The sequence below is a fragment of the Topomyia yanbarensis genome, chromosome 3 (genome assembly GCF_030247195.1).
Source record: "Topomyia yanbarensis strain Yona2022 chromosome 3, ASM3024719v1, whole genome shotgun sequence".
In the NCBI taxonomy this organism is placed as follows: Eukaryota; Metazoa; Arthropoda; class Insecta; order Diptera; family Culicidae; genus Topomyia; species Topomyia yanbarensis.
This window is the reverse complement of record NC_080672.1, coordinates 328,808,564-328,827,912: the sequence shown is the minus strand read 5'-3', so window position 1 is coordinate 328,827,912 and position 19,349 is coordinate 328,808,564. Positions and strand designations below refer to the sequence as shown.

General features: G+C 40.2%; 1 protein-coding gene across 7 annotated transcripts in view; it reads left to right on the top strand.

Annotated features, from left to right (window-relative positions):
• LOC131686753 (zinc transporter foi) overlaps positions 1-19,349 on the top strand; it is an 88,416-nt gene that overhangs the window by 53,109 nt on the left and 15,958 nt on the right. For 6 of the 7 annotated variants that reach the window (XM_058970707.1, XM_058970706.1, XM_058970705.1 and 3 more), the window contains one exon: positions 18,544-19,225. In XM_058970707.1, coding sequence (XP_058826690.1) covers positions 18,737-19,225 — 489 coding nt within the window. In that variant the 5' untranslated portion in view covers positions 18,544-18,736. Of the gene's footprint in view, positions 1-18,181; positions 18,463-18,543; positions 19,226-19,349 lie in introns of those variants that run through there. The other variant, XM_058970710.1, reaches the window with a different exon arrangement.

Here is a 19,349-nt window from a genome sequence, read left to right as displayed (position 1 = left end):
AATAAATAAATAAAAGACAGTGTTGCCAGTTCAGTTCAGAATCTGTAGACATTAACAGCAACACGTCTTTCGGGTAAAGGTGATACTTTCTATATCTACTTTTAAATTGAGATCGCTATCTTCGTACAATAGACAAAACCTTTATTTCTCATTTACTATTGCGATTTCTGTTCAATGTACAGCGATTCCCAAAAGTTAACAAACTTGAACATAAATCTCATCGAATTATTTTTCTATCCTTCATGAAACTGTCGATCAGAATTCTCAATCTAAATCAAATGACTGAATATCTAATCGAGATTGATCAAATATAAAGTTAAAGTTTAGGCCAAATATATACTACAAGGTGCTAGGGAGCAAAAAGGTTTATTCAAGATTACATCAAGCATATTCCAAAATGAGTGAAGAAATAAAAAAGAAGAAACAAATATATCTGTGACAGAAAAAAAACTGTTTCATTTTGCTGCCTTATCCAGCATCCTTCAAAAGAGTCTTAATTTCGTTCAAATTTTATCTACTCTTCTTTATATCTTCTTAGCTTTCTCTGGGGATTTTAGATTGCAATGCAGTTTTCTACAAAGTTGTACACAATGAAATTGTCCATCAGATTCTCACTTTTTGTAATATTTGAATGTCTACAGTTCTACCTAGGGACAAAAATGTGAACCAGTTTCATTGAAAAACCTAAGTCTTTAAACAAACAAAAAAGTTGTTTGGGAGCCTCCGACAGAATATTTTAAGTTTGCTTTCAAATGAAAGGGAAAAGCCCATTCTATCAGTGTTAGCGATGCCGATTTTTTTCGAATAAAATTGTTCTACCAAACACACCGTGGGTTGGTTATTGCGGTCACACAGGAACTTGTCATATAAACCCGTACAATCGTAATACGTCAAGAGGATAAAAATCTATTGAAATGGTCATCAATTACTTCGCAGGTCTAGATCACTGATCGCCAAGCAAACATTATTTGAATATATTGTCCACTATCGACGATTCCGGAAGTCCCGGCTTTCGGTCATATTCCATAATTAAAGTCACATCGGTTCGTCGGTGATGACTGAAACGATTTTCTCAAGCCAAGTCTCAAATGAAAGGTATAATATGCTGTAGGGTGTTGCACCCCCTTCATCGCGTCCCCTCCCTTGGACCACCCTCATACCTGCATTCCCTTCATTCACCCATCCTCCTCTCTCATTCTATTAACCCCACACCTCCCAGCCCCTTCCATACCCATTCCCACTGTTTTCCAAAATATGATCACATGAAGATATCATTGAACCTACGCTGATGAAGTTAATTGAATATGCTCTTTTCTTTAAAGTGTGTCAACCTCGACTTTGGTGGTAGTGGTAGGATACGTGCTAAGTATTTTCTATTGAACATAACCATCTAATGAAACATAGTTTGAATAAATGAGAAAGGGACAATCGCACCACTAGGTGGATTAAAACCGATGTGTTTGTAATTTCTTCATGTTGAGCAATACTACACAATTGGAATAAAAAGAAGTTTTGGGTCAATATCACCAAATGAAACTATTTTTCAAAAAATTCTCTAAAGCTCTAAATATGAAGAACTGTTGTCAACAACAACAACTTTGTTGAAGATAACATCCTTCTATTGTGATTTACTACAAAGTTAGGCGAAGCGTCGTCCCAACTACTAGATACAAAGCATTAAATGTGCTGAAACACTATACTGCTAGAACGAAGCCACGAGAATTTTTTAATTTATTCTACGTTTCTTTGAATTTACTACCACTCACTAAGAGCTGTTTGTTCTACATATCATTGTTAAACAGAACCGCGTAATTTTGCTGGTTGATCAGAGGGATAGGTCCAGAAGGAGTCAAGTAAAATTCGAGTAAATCCTCTCTTGATCATATATACCAAAGAAGCAAAATATGCAACAAATAAAAATATCATTTTTTTGCACTGGAAGATGGATAAAAATGGGTGTTCACAGTAATTCCATCGTGTTTTGCCAGATTCGTTGAGATCGTGGCTAAATGCAACTCGACATCAACGAAATATAAAAGGTACGTTTTGGAACCACTAAAAATTAGATATAGCCGCTCACGTAGACTGTGTATCGGCGTATCATATCATAACAATATTTTATCTCTTTCAAACAACTTAATTTACCTCTCACATTTGCACAGTGATAAGAGATTTTCGGATCTGTTGCCCGACTTGCTCAAAGGCCCTAAGTTGTGCTACGCTTTCTGTTCCGTCGATTATGCGACGAGCAAAAGAGAATGCGTAGAAAAATACGCATCGCAAATCAAAGTCCTAAGAATGAGAAAGCTTAAACGACAGCGAAGATATATTTTCACCTTCCGGTGCCGCACCATTACGATGTAAGCACACGGTTCAATTATCGTCGAGTAACAGGTGCCGATCGTATTTTGTTGCACCCGCTTTGCCATACCCGACACGCGATCAAGCGGGCGCCCGGTTGCTTGACGGGGCGATGTAATATCGCAATTTATAAGAGCTCCCGATACATAGGGTGAGTGAGACAGGGTAGAATTCGTATTGTTTCTTTTTTTCGCAAATGAAAATAAGCTTTAATCTATAGATTGTTGAAATTTTCCAATAATCAAATTAAATTAAAAAAATAACTTTTTTTTAAGAAATCATGTCCCATCAAATGGGACCTTAAACGATCATGACTATAACTGCTAATTAATTGTCTTTCCCACTCGTTCAAGTCCAATTGGCCCCACTATACTCTCTCTACCTGCTATCAATCCATATCAAATTGCATGCAGTCCTATTGCGGTTTTGAGGCGTGACGATTCAATGGTGGGCCTCAAAATGCTTCTTTCGCCGCTACTAGATAGATAGCAGTGTGCCAACAGTGCAGTAGTGGGGAAATCGCTTCTGAATTCCACATTGTTCCGCTGTTACCCATTGTGTCGCGGTAATTGCTTACGAACAGTCATTATACATGTATGATGAATGCAGGAAAATGATAGCAAATCGGGGGCTCTGTTGTATCGTTTCTGTTTTGTATATCGCGTTTGTAAATCGATAATAAATCGGCGCTGTGCTAAAGACTTCCGGTCGAATTTAAACGATTTTTACAATCGAACTTCATCAAGCTCTCTAGAAGATTGTTATGAGAAAGTTGTTGAGAATTTTTATAAATTACAAAAAATCGTTTCATTTTCGCGAAAGTTGAGGTCGAAGATCCATATATTGCATTGAAAATAGATACTTAGACAACTAAGGACTAAAGTTTATCATCGTAAAACTTCTTTTGTCCCACTTTATCGAGTTGAGTTTGAAATTACTTAACAAAATTACCACAAAAATTGTTTAAAGATTTGCTTTCCTCTACCGTGGACCAAAATACATAAAGAAATGGAAATGATTTATGTGATCTGATAACACTGTTTGATAAAACCTGCTTTTTTACGTACACACGTATTGTGTGCCGCAGCACATCGCATTAGTGTGACTAAAACTCAGCCTTTTTTCAAAAACAGCATTTAGATAATCATTAGTTTTTCCAACAACTTTTTTGCATGATTCGAATCATGATTAGCCAGCGAATCGAGCAACATTTTCTTGTGCAGTTTATTAAAGATAGTATATGAATGAAACTGATGCGAAGCTAAGCACATTTTTTTCTAAACGCATCCTTAGACAAAGTTCCTATTCTCACACGTGCCTCATCGGAGTAAACTTTACCAGAAAGGTTAAACTTCTATAATAGGAACAAAAAATTTTTTGTCAAAGATTTTAAGTCTTTGACAAATTTTAAGAGGGAATTATTCGGAGATTAGACTCTTCCGCAATTCTTTGAAAATTAAGTTCTCAAATTTGTAAATTAGCTTCATGTGAAGGCGGTGTTCAGCTATTTTCGTCCGCGTCCTTTATCACCTATTTTAATGTCCATAAAGTTAGCACTACCACTTTCGAAAAAGTGAAGTATGACACATGGATTAATTGTCGCTTAATTGTCGTAAATTAGTTGTGAAATCCAAAAATTTGTCGCATTTGTTTTTTTTAAAAATTTGGTATAGTAGTGCTAACTTTACAGTAAAGTTAGCACTACCACCCTAGAAAACCGCATTTTTCCAAAGTTCAAGTACTTTAATCACACGTAAACATTTGTCGTAAATTAGTTGTGAAGAGAAAATAAATGTGGCCCTTGTTTTTTTTTTAAATTTGGTATAGTAGTGCCAACTTTACAGTGAAATTAGCACTACCACCCTAGAAAACTGCATTTTTCTAAAATTCAAACACTTTAATCACACGTAGACATTTTTTTATTCAATTCGTTTATTTAGTAAGGCACGTTTGCGTTAGCTTAAAGGTGCCATTTTTTCTTTGTTTTACATTTTGAATTTCTTAAAATTAGGTGGTTACACATTTCAATATTATTTTGTTTTTATATAATGAAAATAAAAATAAAATTACAGCTAACTTATAGGTATACAAGGGGAGGTAATATAATATTCGTAAGATTATGGGGACTGGTCATTTTGTGTGTTCTAGTATAGTAATGCACTTTATGATTTTTAGAAGGGAGATTCTTGCGGCAATTAATTATCAACTAAGTTGAACATTTTACAAGCTTATTAGGGGGGATTAGTCAGGGCTATTTTCAAGTAATGGTACTGGTGTGCATTTCTTAACGAGATTAAAGTTATCAACTAAAACTAGAAGATAGGGGGGCACTTAAGTTTTGGGAAGATATTCAAGTGGAAAAATGGGGTGAAGTTCTACATCTGCATATCAGAGACATGGGAGAATGGGTGGACAAGGCTGACATGTTGGGGGAGGGGGGGGGGGGTAAGATATAAACTTTCAACAGCAAGGATTGCAGATTCGGACGGATGCATCATCTATTGGGATACCGGGCGGTCTTCCTCGAGCCGGCAGGGGTTTCTCCAGACGATATCGTAGCACGGCTCATGCGGATCGGCAACACATCGCGTTGTGCGTGTGATGTTATGCTGTAGGTCTCGTGTTTGTTGGGTCATTCGACAGAGATGTTTTGTGTCGTCTTGGAGTCGCATCAGACCATCGTTAGGGTACGGTCGGCGGAAGAAGGCACTTCTGGGAATGATAAGAGAAATGATAGGGGCAGTTAAATTTGGATATTGATGGTTTTTAGGAACGTGTATATGAGGGACATGTAGAGGAGATCGCGGCTTGCCAGTACATCTCGAACCGGGACATTGGGTGATCTTCCTCGGACCCGAAGGGAATCGAATAGTTGAGATCCGGCAGATACTCAGTACTCGTCGCATGCTCAGACAATATGTTCAATATCATGATAACCGTCGCCACAGGCGGTATCATCCGCGAGCCCAATACGTCGGAGATGATCGTCTAGCGTGTAGTGATTGGACATGAGCCTAGATATCACGCGAATGAAATCCTGACTCACATCCATTCCTCTGAACCAAGGCTTCGTTGATACCTTCGGGATGATAGAACGTAGCCACCGTCCTAACTCTCCATTGCTCCAAGATGTCTGCCAACTTTCTAGTGTCCTCTGACGAAAGATATTGAAAAATTCATTGAAGCAGATTGGTCTTTCGTAGATGTCATCTTCTAAAGCGCCCGCCTTAGCTAAAGAGTTCGCTTCTTCATTACCTGGGATGGAGTAAAGCAGACAAATTGTCCAAGGTATCTTGCAATGGTCCTTGCAGATCTACGGCTTTGGGACCTGTAATAGAGACCACACCGTCAACTGCAAGCTGCCTTAGCGTGCAGGAATTGACAAGACATTCGTCAATGTCATTCACGTAAAAGTTATAGAGAAGGGGGCTTGGACATGAGCCCTGGGGAAGACCCATGTAGCTAATTCGTGATGCGAAAAATGCGTGTGTTTTTCAGACAGCAAGTATAGCAAAAAGTTGTTTAGAGTCGGCGAAAGACCATGGTGGTGCAGCTTCTCAGAAAGAATTTTGATAGAAACTGAATCAAAAGCCCCCTTAATATCTAAGAACACTGATTCCATCTGATCTTTGCTAGCATAGGCCACTTTAATTTCTGTTGAAAGCAACGCAAAACAATCGTTCGTCCCTTTGCCTTTGCGGAAACCAAATTGTATATCTGACAGTAAGCCATTTGCTTCAACCCAATTGTCAAGGCGAAGCAAGATCATTTTCTCGAATATCTTTCGGATCCACGACAGCATTGCAATTGGTCGATACAAGTTGTGGTCGGAGGCTGGTTTTCCTGGTTTTTGGATGGCGATAACCTTCACTTGCTTCCAATCATGTGGGACAATGTTACCCACAAGAAACTTATTAAATAAATTCAACAAGTGTCTCTTGGCAGAATCTGGCAGATTCTTCAACAAGTTAAATTCGATTCTGTCTGGCCCTGGGGCTTTATTGTTACATGTCAAGCGAGCAAGTGAGAGCTCCACAATCGAAAACGGTGTTTCGTTCGCGTTATTGTGAGGGGACGCGGCGCGGTAGATCTTCTGTGCCGGGGCGGAATCTGGACAAACCTCCTTGGCGCGGGCGTTCCCACCATGGGTTGGGAGGACGCCCGCGAGAGTTCGCGTCTGGTACGCGTTTAGTCTGAGCTTGAATCGCGGTATCGAGAATCAAGTCAGCCAGGAACCCGTACTCTTCCTCCGGAGGAAGCTCTTGAGTGGACTCGATTTTGTCGGATATCGCGGACTCGTAGCTCTTCCAATCAATATTTCGTGTGAGGTCATACGAAACATTGATTGTATTCAATGGCCCTGGACTGTTAGCAATATTAATTACGATTGGCAGATGGTCGCTGCCATGGGGATCAGAGACTACCTTCCACATGCAATCTAACCACAGCGATGTAGAGCAGAGGGACTGGTCTAAGGCGCTCGGACGCGCTGGAGGGACCGGAATCCGTGTCATTTCACCCGTGTTCAAAATGGTCATATTGAAGTTGTTACAAAGCTTATGGATTGAGGTAGGTCGATTATCGTCATGAAGGCAACCCCATGGCGTACCGTGGGAGTTAAAATCACCTAACATTTGCCTCGGTGCGGGGAGGAGTTCCGCAATATCGCAAAGCCGTCTTTGGCTAACTGAGGCTCTAGGAGGGATGTAGGTGGAAGCAATGCAAAGGTCTTTGCCTTTAATTCTGATTTGGCAAGCGACAACTTCAATGCCTGGTGTCGAGGGGAGGTCGATTCGATTGAAAGAATAGCACTTTTTGACCCCCAAAAGTACTCCTCCGTAAGAGTCTTCTCGATCCAAGCGAATAATATTAAAATCGTGGAAGTGTAGGTCTATTTCTGAAGTAAACCATGTTTCGCACAATGCAAATGCACCGCATTTCAAGTTATTTAGTAAGATTTTAAAGGAATCGATTTTCGGGATAATGCTTCTGCAATTCCACGGTAGAACAGTGATTAAAACCGTGACCTTGTTCGATGAATTAGCCATCGAAGGCTACAATCGCTGAAAAAATGTGCCATTTCGCAGTGAACTGCATCAAGAATGTTTTACTGCGGGGAGAAAGCTTATCGAGATGCTTCTAAAGGGGTCAGAAATATTTAATGCTGTAAGAATACGGTCCACAATGTCAGAGAAATTTCTTAAGCCAGCGCTGGTTTCTTTCTCTGGCAGAGATGGGAACACTTGAAGTTTTTGATGTTCCTGGTAGTGCTGGGAACTCCTTTTCGCAGCTCAGATTTTTGAGGCCGGGAGCGGCTTCGGTTTTGCTCCAGTACTTCCTCGAGAAGTTATTTTTGGGGACCTACAGGAGACACCTTCTGGCCTTTACAACGAAGTTTGGAAGAGGAAATGTTCCTTTTTCTAATGCTTCTAGGCACAGCAGAATATGTTCCTTCCTGGGGTTCATCACAGTCGCCTTTGTCAGTAGACAAGTTGGTATAGATGTTCGCAGAGGCCGGTGGCGTAGCTATCTTTAGCATTTTTGCAAAAGATCGCTTGGAGCGTCCCTTAAGGGAATACTTCAGATTCTCCTCGCGCTTTTTGTACGCAGGGCACGTCGGGAGATCATGCGGATTTCCCGCACAGTAGAGACACTTTTCGATATCCCTCCCATAGGAATCATCCACATGATTCCCACTGCATTTCCCGCAACGAGCCTTATTGCTACAATGGGAGGCTGTGGGTCCCGATTGTTTGCAATTGGTACAGTTCATGACCCGCGGCACAAACAGTCGAATAGGTAGACGAACCTTGTCAAAGAGGAGGTAGTTGGGTAGAGCAGAACCGGCGAAGGTCACCCGATAAGAGTCTGAGTTGACATATGTTTTCTTCCCGTCAGCTGCGACTGATGCTGAATGCAAACGTTTGCACTACAGGATCTTCACTGGCTTTAGCATGGCGTCTGTTAGCTGGCATATACACCCTGTACTCCTTCGTAAAGGGCCCGTAGCCAGCAATATCGTTTGCCTGAATGAAACTGTTACCAATCACCCGAAGCTTATAAGGGCGAATTTTCGATATCTCTGTCACGACCGAATACCGATCCGCCAGAACCCGAAATCTGCAACAGATTCAAACACTCTTTTTCTTTGGTCCGGAAGAAGGGCCCTTCGTGATCTGGTGGTCGAGCTTGGATATACTTTGAGCCGGGGAGCCGATTTTGTTTCGACGTCCATCTCACCTTGAGATGAACCGCCGTCAGAGGAAGTCATTTTTGCACGGGCCTATTTCCCAGTGCACGTTAGTAAGACAACCAAGAAGGGAAACGTGAACTACTACTTAACTTGTGTAGGTAACGGTATCCAGACGGCTTATTAGAAGAACACTGCTTCACTGGTCACTGACCGGCTAACGGTACTCGGAAACAGAAACACAAAAGAAGGGAAAAAATACTGAAACCTCTACGAGGCGGAGAGTGAGCAAGATAACCTACAACGCGGATTAGCACTACTGTTTGTTGCTATAGACTGCACGGCAATAAAACACTTCTGTCTCGACTGAGCGATCGGCTACGAGTTACGGTTTGTCCGGAATTTTCACTCAAAGTGCATTTTGACAGCATGCTTATTGGCCTTTCTCAAAAAACACGCGAGAGATTATAACTATTAGAGGTCGCATGCCGCTGTTAACACTGATGGTTTATTATCTCGCTCTTACATATGCTAGGCCTATTAGTTTGACACATATTGCCCCGGGTACACACATGTCAAAGTAATTGGATACAATATACTAGAGCGAGACCCCATGTTTCAGTCCGTGAATATATGGAGACAGTAGCGCTTTGATCCCTCTAGTAGTTATGATCTCTTTTGTAAAACTAGACTCTCTCACTCTCTCTCCCTCGTTTTATGTTGGAGTAAGAAGGATGCCCAGATTTCAGATTACCTATTGCTATCTAATGCAAGTTCTCCGAATATAAGAATGAAGTACGATTCACACGATACGTCAGGCTTCCGTCACCGGTAAAGAACTTCAAAAGAACGTCAAAGTTATTTAGATGCAGTCACACACAACATCAACGACACGGAACGTTTTGACGTACGACATATGTGAACGAGCAACACATTTAACTTATCTTGACGGAACAGTGACATGACGTTGACGTTCTTCTCCATTGACGTTCGTCTCCGTTGACGGAAGCTGATGTATCGTCTGAATCGGGCTTAAGCTAGACCTCAGACGGAATACAAGAGCAATATGGTATATACAGGTGGGGCTAAGATGGTACTTTGGTATTCGTAAGATGAATCTTACATGAGTGGTATGATGAACCTTACATGAGTGATGGCGAATGACCTACAGAGGTTAAAGCCACAAATAAACAACAACTTACATGAGTGGTATGACTTGCTTACGTCATACCGTTCTTAAGTTTCCATTGACTTGACGTTTAGAACAACACAGATGCAATGTACATGGACATATACGTATACGAAATAAATCAGGTACACAGGATTTTCCACCTGATTTAACCTCATTTTTCATTAATTCCATCCAATTTAAGGCTCAAGTTACTTTCTTTGAGCATGTGTAAAAATTGAACGCTTGTTAGTATACGTAGCAAATATCGTGTACAGCTTTGCCGCCGGATTATCCATATAAAGCATTTATTGAACTATAAGAAGAAAATTAGTCGACTCATTATATTATCACGATTATGCAAAATAGTTGATGGAAAAATTATTGACCGGGTAGAATGGTGGTTTTGAAAAAGTTACTTTACAGTAAAGTTAACACTATACCAAATTTATGACAAATGTTTACGTATGATTAAAGTACTTGAACTTTAGAAAAATGCAGTTTTCTAGAGTGGTACTGCTAACTTTACTGTAAAGTTAGCACTACTATACCAAATTTTTTAAAAAACTCCTGTGACATTTATTTTCTCTTCACAACTAATTTACGACAAATGTTTACGTGTGATTAAAGTACTTGAACTTTGGAAAAATGCGGTTTTCTAGGGTGGTAGTGCTAACTTTACTGTAAAGTTAGCACTACTATACCAAATTTAAAAAAAAAACAGATGCGACAAATTTTTGAATTTCACAACTAATTTACGACAATTAAGCGACAATTAATCCATGTGTCATACTGCACTTTTTCGAAAGTGGTAGTGCTAACTTTATGGACATCCTATTTTATAAGGTGATTCATCAACAATAGTATTATTGAAAATGAACCACCTTGGTTATGCAACTAATTTTTTCCGATTTTATTTTATTGTAAAAAATTAAGCGATCTTTATTTCATTACATTCTGAATTGCACATATTTTGTCGCATGTAATTTTAAATGTTCTTTGATTTGATGGTATTGTAAGGAAACACGTATCCGCCGGTTGATGTCAATCGAGCTGACATTTGTTGGGCTGATCAAACCGATTTCTTTGTTTGTTTAGTGTTTATTTGACCAACTAGGAAACTAATCCACTGGGTATTTAATGCGCGTGGGGAATACGCATGGTCTTGTCTGACTGAATGGTGACTTTTGAATTATGTATGAGGGTTGAGAATTGACAGTTCGCGACAAAAATCGAAAACCAGTTACCAATTTACGGCAGTCATATAAGAACGAAGAACTTATGTTTTTTGTCATATTTATTGGCTTACTTTTAGTCTATTAAATTAATTATATTAAGTATGGTTTTTTTTTTGTTTTAGTGTTTCGGATTCTCCTCGTCAGTAACTAGCACCATCTGGGTGTCCAGTTAGACTATGTATCTGAACTAGTACCCAAATTAGTACTAGTTAGACACTAAATTCCAAAAAGTCACACGTCTTGCGTGAACACTAAACCACTGGCTTGTACCGAGTGTAAGCACAGAGGTTCTGTTTGCCGACGAGGAATATGAACCGAAACTGTCTTTTGGTATGAGTACCAAACGCCTGGAATTATGCAAAATTCCCAAGTGGGAAAAATTTTGGACAAGACCAATTTCTTTGTGCATGAGAGCACATGCCTTACATGAAGTATGGTTTTTTTTTGCTTTAGTGTTTCGGATTCTCCTCGTCAGTAACTAGCACCATCTGGGTGTCCAGTTAGACTATGTATCTGAACCATACTTCATGAAAGGCATGTGCCCTCATGCACAAAGAAATTGGTCTTGTCCAAAATTTTTCCCACTTGGGAATTTTGCATAATTAAATTAATTGTTCTCATAGTTTCATATGCTTTGAATCAGTATATGCGCTATATTATTGATTGTCATGTTAATCATATTTCTTCTTTGGTAATAATATAAAATATATGAGTATAATATAAAATAATATAGCTTGATAAAATATAAGTAATAATATAAAACAATATAGCTTGATTATTGACGTAAAAGGTGAAAAGTTAGTTTCTTTTCGTTCTTATTGTCTCCAATCTTGTTCTAGTAATTAGCGTAAAAATTAGCGTCATCAGTTGTATATTAGACATATAAAGCTGTGCTTACGCTTAGAGGCACGATAGGTCAGCCGTTTGGGGGCACTATAGGACACTACTATAATGTAAATTTGAATCCAAAAAATGTTCCGAACCGCAAATATGATCGTCGCACAGCTAAGCAACTAGGTAAGCTAGAATGCACAACTTCAATTCCACACTCTGGCGACGATGAGGACACCGAAGAAGTCATTTGCAAGTACAAAACCAGAGTCAGCTGCCGAAAAACATGTTTTTTTCAACATTTCTTTCTGCGTTTTAATGATTTTTCACCTCATTTGCCACTTCCTCATTTTCTTACCTGAATGACATGTGTCATTAATTTTTAAATGATCTGCAGTATTCATATTCTTCAAATAAAAATTGAATCGCTGATTTTCTAGGTATGTACATTGTTCTATTTAACATCGAATCGTACCCCCAGATTTCAAAAACGTTGAAAAAAGTACCTTCGCCTTATTGGATTTAGCTGTAAAAATATTTAGGCATGCATGCAAAACTATTATTGCCAAAACGTTGCCAGATGTATAATCTCTCCAAAGAGTGCTTGTTTGTCAAAATCAGTGACCTACTTGACCCCACTCTACTCTACCGTTCAAAATGCGCTTCATTTAGCTTAGCAACGCGCGTGAATTATAATGTTTCAGAATGTCGTGTTTCGCCGGAATAAAGAAACAAGGAATAATAAAATCTTTCACATACCGTTGAATTCAATCAAACATAAGAAACACTCCCTCCCAGCCGTCGGTAGTCCGAAGCTGAAATAGCTTTCTTTACAAACCGAGCATTTCCAAATTAATTCAAGCAAACGCTAAATCTATCATAAATTCTCGGCAACCGGCTGCCCAGAGCAATTAACGCATGATACCACGTCTGAAAATTGCTTAGCTCATATCATTTGTCAAGGTGAATCCATATTTGTGTAATTCTTTAATCCATCCATGATTAACAAAAACTGCTTCCCGCGACAAAAGTCAAAATGTAGAAGTATATACGGTATCCAGAACAAAGTTTGTTACACTAACATTCCTTTTCTTCCCCGATGACCGTAAAGTCGTGGTCAGCGCCGTTTAAAAGGCATTTAAAAGTATAGAATTCAGGAAACGTGCGCATTTAGAATAGATAGCTACTCTCAGACCCATTCGTCGATTCTATGTGCAATTTCACTTGTTCTGATCAATTACGGAGTAGCAATTACGAATTGTATCATGCACGTTGCAATTTGTAAATTTACTTCTTGTGAAATTTTCAAATCTCGGATTTGAATAACAAAAAAAAATGATTCCTGGAATTTAATAATTCTGGAAACCATGATTCAAGAAGGCTCTCGTTCAATTGGAATAAAAAAATGGTTAAAATTGAAAATATATGAAAACGAGCTTTCATTAATTCCAAGAGAATTGAAATCTAGCAATACTTCAATAATTAAAAACAAAAAAAAAGTTTCCCAGCATACTTATCATGGCTTAACTCACAATCTTTTAATAAATCAATTCAGAAATTTAATGCCAAATGATAAATCGATGCTGGGTTCCGTTCGCCCGAGTGCTGTTGGGCCGAATGGCATTAGGTCGAATGGGTCATTAGGCCGAAAGCCATTCGGCCGAATGGATCATTAGACAGAATGGGTGATTAGGCCCAATGTGTTATTGGGCTGAGTATGTCATAGCATGAATATTTGTTTTAAAATTATTATCGGTGGTCAAATACCCTCCCCTGACGGGTTTGACGGTATTGCAAACATCACCACGCATATTTCGTGCATCAGTTTAAAAGAACCTCTGACAAACAATTGCTTTAAGATGATTATTGCATTACGCCTCGATAGTAGTTCATCGAGGAGACCGAGAGGACTTATGGGCCTTTTTATGTTTAGTGTTTTTTCATACTCTGCACCAGCCCAAACTAACGATCAACCACTAGTCTTTGCGCGCTGGCGTGGTCGACTGGCGGGTCGACGTTGATTGGCTTTTGCTGTGGCCGTGTTTGCAAACATTGTTCCACCGCTTAATGGAGGAGTTGATAGACACGGCTCGTAGTGTAGATCAATTTGAGTCGATTTATCGGTCGACTTCGTCATTGCGCACAGGCCACCCGAGCAAACGAAAGGCTCATAAAACCCCCATATTCATGGTCCAGATTCACCCCCACTATATGGGCACATGCCTTTAGTTGGGCCAATAAAAATGACAGTCATATTCACCAGATGACACGTTCCATTGATATATGACCGGGAACTCTCATGAAATGGTAGAACTGGCTCTTTTCTAGCATCAGAGCCATAAAGTAAAAATTAATTGTCAGATTTACGGTTCGAGCGCGATCATTCAAGAACAAGCGAATATGCGAATGGCCACATGGTTCTAAGACAATCATTTATACACGCGAAGTCCCATACACGCGAGCGCACGTGACAAACAATTCAAGCAATCGCTAAATCTATCATAAATTCTCGGCAACCGGCTGCCCAGAGGAATTAACGCATGATGCCACGTCTGAAAGTTGCTTAGCTCATATCATTTATCAAGGTGAATCCATATTTGTGTAATTCTTTAATCCATCCTATTAACAAAAACTGCTTCCCGCGACAAGAGTCAAAATGTAGAAGTATACACGGTATCCAGATCAAAGTTTGTTACACTAACATTCCTTTTCTTCCCCGATGACCGGAAAGTCGTGTTCAGCGCCTTTTTAAAGGCATTTAAAAGTATAGAATTCAGGAAACGTGCGCATTGAGAATGTAACACGTTAGCATACAAACGCTTAAGTCCTTCGCGATCATCCACCTACACCCACGCCCGAAATCGCGCAAACTTTATAACACCCCGTTAATAAGATGGACGTTTTAGTACTTACGCAATAACAAATGCGGTTTAAAACGCAAACAACAAACGCCTGTGTTCGCGCGATAACTAATCGGTCACGTCCGGAAATCTTTACCCTCCGTCCTAGCAAGTTAGGTCCATACATTCTGTAGGACCAATAAAAAATAACGCTCATATCCACTAGACGACACGTTCCATGGCGACATGATCGGAGTGATATGGAAGAACTGACTTTCTTCTGGTCTCCGAACCGTACACCGAAAATTAGGTATCAGATTCACAGTCCGTTCACTTTAACGTACAAACACTCGAGTCCTTCGCGATGATACACGCGACGTCTGGTTGACGGCGCTGTTGATGGTTTTCGTGCCATTGTTATTTTTTGGTTTTGTTGGGGGTGGCCATTTCTGCCCGTTTAGCTTTATTTTTTTGCTTTTCACACTCCGGAGGTCGGATTTGCCCCACTGCATCATTTTTCATTACAACGCAATTAAGAAAAATAAGAAAAGATTAACCAAATTCATCTATGCACTTTGTAGGGCTTTAATCATAGAATCTTAATCCAGTTACCTTTTTATGTGATCACATTCACAAAAAGAAATATACTGTAATTGGGGGGGGAAGGGGATGAGTTGCTTCTCTAATCTTCCGGTCATCACATCGCATGCTTTGGTATTGTTAGTATGAATAACAAACATGAAGATGTGACACAAGGCGCCAACAGCGCACTAAAATCCTGTCAATCCTATTTTTCATTGGATTGTCTGCTCTAAATATATCACCAGGGGACCATTCATAAATGATGTTGGATATTGACAATAGGGGAAGAGCGTCACGTAACGAGATAAAAACTAAAAATGAATTTTAGACGTATCAGCGGATCAGGGATAAAAAAACGAACAACATTGCTTATGAATGGCCCCCACACAAAGAATATTCCATAACGAATATCACGTAACATCGGTGACAGAGCATTGGGATCAAGGCCAAGTCCCCCCTGGGTCGTGCAAAACTGAGAAGCAACATCAATTTAGGCACAGATAGCAGACGTCCATTTATTTTCATTTTGTTTTGTTTTGTCTTTTCATTTGTTTATCCTGCTATGATGTCTAAATCGATCGAGCGTGACGGCCAAGGAAACGGAAAGCCAGTAGCCCAAACAGACCAGGAACAGGAGGGAGGACTACGAACAAGGGAACGGACAACAGAGAAGAAATCGTTTACCTATTTATTATAACTACGATACTAATCACAATTATTTTGCTTTTCTTGTTTCGTTTCAGCAAACCAAAATCTATACGGACTAGCACATACGAACAGTTAGGCTTTGTAGGTTCTCATCTTGACATAGTCTAGATGGGCGGATGAACGTCTGCCAGGGGGTGGGCTGAGAAATGACAATGACACTGTACGAAAGGGCGCTGGGCCTGTGGCCTTCGACTGGCATGGTCCATTCTCATTGATTCGGAAGTCTTGGCTGGTTGGTAGATATGTGCTCCTACTTGCAAGTTGATCAATTCGCTTGGGTGGGGGACATGTGGATCCTACTAGTTGTCGACTCTTTTGATCGTGAGTATGAGGCTAGTTCAGGAAAGGAGTGCAGGACTGGCACCTAAGAGATAGTTAATTATTCAGAACTTGTTCTTATGATTATTAAACTCGATCAAGCACACCGGCTCTCAGAAATGATAAGCAACCCTTTCGGGTTGGTGTGGTCTGTTCGAATCGAACCAGGCGGACATTCGTTTCGAGCAAACTTTATGTGGATAAATATTGCTTACGCCTTTATTGGCAGAGATTCTTTTTAACGAAATCCTAAAATACCTTCACTGGTATAGCTACTCAGGATAATAATAATAGAAAAAGTAAGGGTTTGCCTGGTCCATAATGTAATGAATAAGTATATTGACTAGAACAGGGATAATCGAGTTATGTTATAAGATAGAGAAGAAGCAGCACAGTTGTAGGAAAAGTATTCGCGAGTAAGGAGTAATACTACTGATAGTATGTTTACCGTTTCAATTAATAGTCGATTGATCCGCTTCGGACCTAGGAGACAAAAAGGAGATAAGGAAGAGACAGAAGCGGATTCAATGCGAAATTTGCCAATATGACGTTGACCTCAAGGCGATGGTAGGATGATTTTCCATAGGATGACAGACTAGATGACACGACGTTACACGCTCTAAACTTGCGCCAAATAGTTTGTATGTATGTATGAATGTAAACCCGTATGTATGCCTGTATGCATGGATGTGTATATGACCAATGTATCCCTGAGCAACATGGAAGGACACCTCTGAGCCGCCAAAACGCTCATGGGAAGCCGGGTGCGCGGTCATAGGTGTGACCATAAAGCACTGCACACACTGTCAAGTGCAACGGATAGACGATAGGTGTACAGTTAATGCACATAGGTTGCAGAAATAGGTTGTTGAGACAGCCCGATTGCACACTGATAAATAACAATAACAATAATAACAATAACAATCACATTCACAAAAAGAAATATACTGTAATTAATTATGCATAAAAATCAAATCCAAAATTGTTTAAAAACACTTGTCGTTTGAGCATCTCAATGTAGACTAATGAAATGCTGTCATGCCACCATTATGATTATTTTCGATTCTCTACACGACAACACTGATATTAGTTTGCGTACATTGTCGGAATTGCCCCACCTTACCCTATAACCTTCAGAATCACGGCCCTCTGCAATTGTCCTTAAGCAGTGTTTTAGTGGGTGACATTTACCGACTCGTCTGCAATTGTAGTGAGTGATTCTGGCGGGGAGCCTTTCCGAGAACCTAGCTCTACAGTTCCAGTAGGACAACTCTCGAAAAAAATATCTTGCTATAACACATTTTGAGACTTGGCAAGATTTAATGTGCTCGACAGTAAAAGCTTTAGGTACATGTCGTTATTTTTGTACCAACTCAAATAATAATCATAATAAACCAATTGAAACTGTATTTCCGGAACTAATATTGTTCGCATTCAGCACATAGTCCACCGAACTATCACTTTTTGATTGAATAACAATATCTACTAAAAACAATTGCGTGTTGTTTGATGGCTTTCAAAACAACCTACAGGAGCAAGTTTTTTTCTATACACAACTGACCTGCCTTCACCCATGCTTGCTTCACCGCCACCTGTGCCACCGATGTCAAGGTCAATAAACAAAATAAAATTAGTTTCTAGGGTGTACCGCCGTCTAGCGTGTTGAAATCGTTTTTGGAAACGACCTTCAGCTTGGCATTATAGGTCTTGAACTCCAGCACGGACTGCGTGGGTGCTGGGTAATCGAGCTTTATGCGAGTGCCAACGGAATGTAGAATAGAAAAACCCGATGAAGAGATTGCGTTGTTTAGCTGTCCCTGCGAACCAAATGGATTTCGATCACGCATTGTCATAGCAACGTTTGTACACCTTGCCCTATAAATTATTCACGCTAGGTGCTCGCCCATTCCGTGCGGAGTAGCGGTATTACCGTAGCATATCGAATTTTGTCATCGGCTACGAAGCGGCAGCACACGATGCAATTGAGTTTCAATTTAGTAGATAAGGCACTCATTGTGTTGTTTTGGTGTTTGTTTCGTTTTTGCGAATTGACCAGTGCTGTCCGGGTTTCGAGACGACACGGTGCAGCTTTTTAAAATTCCATGCACGGTTTCGGTTTGTGATAACTAATTTACGAAATAAATTCAGTTATGAGCGAAATAGGAAATTTGCCGGTTTATTCAAACAGACATGTTTGTACAGTGATCATGACACACTGGTATACAGGTTGATTTTTAAAAATTTCCATGATGTACTCAATGTAGAAGGTCAAATTTTTAATGTTCATTTACTTTTTTTTCATTTCAGAACTAAGCGTAAAGGAATCTGCTACCCAGTAAGCCATCACTCAATGGAAACATCAACCCATCCATCTGGCGGATAGTAGGGACAGAGTGATATCTATCACAGGATTATCGTTCTCCCAATCGACATACGCACGAGCCAATCCAACGAGCCCTGATTCGATCAAACATTCGGTTCCGGTGGTGGAAATATAGAAATGGCCCGGCACATTGTGGCGGTGTGTGTTGTATGTTTGCTGTGTGCCGATCATCTACCCTGCAAACAGCACGATGACGAACAACTGGGGGGACGGTTATCATCCGTGGTCGGTGCAAACACAGTCTACCGCAGAGAACTGGACTTCCGGCTGTTAGACGGGGCGCGGTTCGTTCACGAGAAAGCTCGCGTTGTTAAGCGCCATGCACACGGACACGATCATCACCACCACGGCCACGATCACGTTCACGGTGAGGACGATGAGGATGACGATAGTCTGTATAATCGAGCGGTGAAAGAGAAGCTGGACAGTTTCATGCAGAAAATTTTCCTCGAGTTTGGAGATCCTCAGTCGATGACGATGGACGTGAAAGGATTCGAGAGTATGATGAAACGATTAAACATGTATCGACTGGTGACGGAAGAGGCAGCTAGCAGTTTACCCTTATCACGAGTGGAGACAAATCACGCCGATGGAGATGAAGGAGCGGTAAGTTTTGTCTGCAAACGCATCACCAAAAATTATTGAACTTCAGTTATGGGTCATTCAGCGTGAAGTAATCGATCTTGACTGATTTAAACAACTTTATGAATGAATTCTACAAGGTGCGCAA